Genomic DNA, 2,129 nt, shown 5'->3' on the forward strand with positions numbered 1-2,129 from the left:
ATTCATCTTGGGCCACATATTTGGCTTGAAAGAAACACACACAACAAATAGCTCCAATGCAGAGTTACACAAACTAAATTTGTTTTCCAGATCTCTAAAGCTCATGGAGAGCCAGCTTCCATGGGACATGGCATACAGCACTCTTCAGAGTCGTCCCACAGAAACTATCTGTGTAAAAACAAGGAAGATGCTGTTTGTTTCTCATTACATCAACATTACCTGAACTTATCAACACACTTAGTATTTTTATTTTTATTTATTTATTTATTTATTTTGACTGGATACAGTGAACTTTATTGATGGTGCATGACAAGGTAGGGCTCCCTCAGCCCCTCCCCTTCTTCAGGGGGTCTGGGATGGAAACTGGAGGTCAGGAGATTCTCAGTGTGTTAGGGGATCAATTTGGAAAAAGAACTCCTTGATAGCTGAGGGCCTCTCTTCTCGCTGGGGCTGGTGGTCCGGGGGCTCTTACTCCTTGGAGGCCATGTGGACCATGAAGTCCACCACCCTGTTGCTGTAGCCAAATTCATTGTCATACCAGGAAATGAGCTTGACAAAGTGGTTGTCGAGGACAACGCCAGCCCCAGCATCAAAGGTGGAAGAGTGGGGAGCCGGCCGAGTGGCGCCTTGGTTAAGAACTGGCTTGGGACTCCAGAGGGCCCCAGTTTGGATCCCACATATGAAGGCCAGTGACACTGCCCTCCACAGCTGAGATGCTGAACAACAGCTCAACTTGGAGTCGACAGCATAGGCTGCAGTCACTGCTGCAGTGGGTTGCCATGGGCTACCGTGTATGGCAAGCAGCCAGCAGCAGCGTGAGCGGCCAGCAGCTGCCGTGAGTGGCGGTCCAGAAGCCGGCGACTGATCTGCCTCGCCCGGGAAGAGTGCAATGATGGTGCCAAAAAGACAGCAACTTGTCTGTTCCCCTTCCCCCAATTCCCCAGCACTGTTCCCATCCCCCAATTCCCCAATCAAAATCTTTAAAAAAAAAAAAGAGGTGGGAGGGTGGGTATCACTGTTAACGTCGCAGGAAACACCCTGGTCCTCAGTATAGTCCAGGATGCCCTTGAGGGGGCACTCTGATGACTGCTTCACCACTTTCTTGATTTCATCGTATTTGGCAGCTTTCTCTGGGCGGCAGGTCAGATCCACAGCCGACACATTGGGGGTAGGGACACGGAAGGCCATGCCAGTGAGCTTCCCGTTCAGCTCAGGGACGACCTTGCCCACAGCCTTAGCAGCCCCAGTAGAAGCAGGGATGGTGTTCTGGGCAGCCCCTCGGCCGTCACGCCACAGCTTCCCAGAGGGACCATGCACGGTTTTCTGGATAGCAGTGATGGCATGGACTGTGGTCATGAGTCCCTCCACGATGCCAAAGCTGTCATGGATGACCTTGGCCAGGGGGGCCAAGCAGTTGGTGGTACAGGAAGCATTGCTGACGATCTTAAGGGACTCGTCATACTTCTCATCGTTCGCACCCATCACAAACATGGGGGCATCTGCAGAAGGGGCAGAGATGATGACCCTTTTGGCTCCACCCTTCAAGGGAGCCCCTGTCTTCTCCAAGGTATGGAAGACACCAGTGGACTCCACAACATACTCAGCACCAGCAACACCCCATTTGATGTTAGTGGGATCTCTCTCCTGGAAGATGGTAGGGGTCTTTCCATTAATGACAAGCTTCCCATGCTCATCCTTAACTGTGCCTTTGAACTTGCCATGGGTAGAATCATACTGGAACATGTAGACCATGCAGTTGAGGTCAATAAAGGGGTCATTGATGGCGACAATATCTACTTTGCCAGAGTTAAAAGCAGCCCTGGTGACCAGGCGTCCAATATGGCCAAATCCGTTCACTCCAACTTTCACCATCGTGCCTCAGGGTCGTGCTGGCACTGCGCAGGAAGACGCGGCTGTCTGTCGATCGGGAGGAGCAGAGAGCCCACACGTAGTATTTTTAAAATTCATCTGTGACCAAAAGCACAGTCATGCTTGTTCCGTGGCATTCTCATTCAAATCATATCCCGAAAGTCTAGAAGTAACTCAAAACTAGAAAGTGGCCAGAATGCTAAGAGTTCCTATGCCTCTTGCTCCAAAATAGCTTCCAGTCTGATATGAATGTCAAAAAA

The 2,129-nt window shown here is 50.7% G+C and overlaps 1 protein-coding gene across 1 annotated transcript; it reads right to left on the reverse strand.

Annotated features, from left to right (window-relative positions):
- Nucleotides 1-431: 431 nt before the first annotated feature.
- LOC109373282 (glyceraldehyde-3-phosphate dehydrogenase-like) lies at nt 432-1,872 on the reverse strand. Its single transcript, XM_019627020.1, has 2 exons — nt 1,011-1,872; nt 432-608 (listed from the first exon to the last, which is right to left on the reverse strand). The coding sequence occupies exons 1-2, from the start codon at nt 1,870-1,872 to the stop codon at nt 469-471; spliced, it is 1,002 nt and encodes a 333-aa protein (XP_019482565.1). The 3' UTR covers nt 432-468.
- Nucleotides 1,873-2,129: the final 257 nt, after the last annotated feature.

The sequence above is a fragment of the Hipposideros armiger genome, unplaced genomic scaffold, assembly GCF_001890085.2.
Source record: "Hipposideros armiger isolate ML-2016 unplaced genomic scaffold, ASM189008v1 scaffold_700, whole genome shotgun sequence".
NCBI classification, from domain to species: domain Eukaryota; kingdom Metazoa; phylum Chordata; class Mammalia; order Chiroptera; family Hipposideridae; genus Hipposideros; species Hipposideros armiger.

Coding starts and splice junctions, on each gene's coding strand:
- LOC109373282 (XM_019627020.1), bottom strand. CDS start 1,872: ATGGTGAAAGTTGGAGTGAACGGATTTGGCCATATTGGACGCCTGGTC. Junction 609..1,010: donor CTGCGACGTTAACAGTGATA/CCCACCCTCCCA, acceptor CTCGGCCGGCTC/CCCACTCTTCCACCTTTGAT.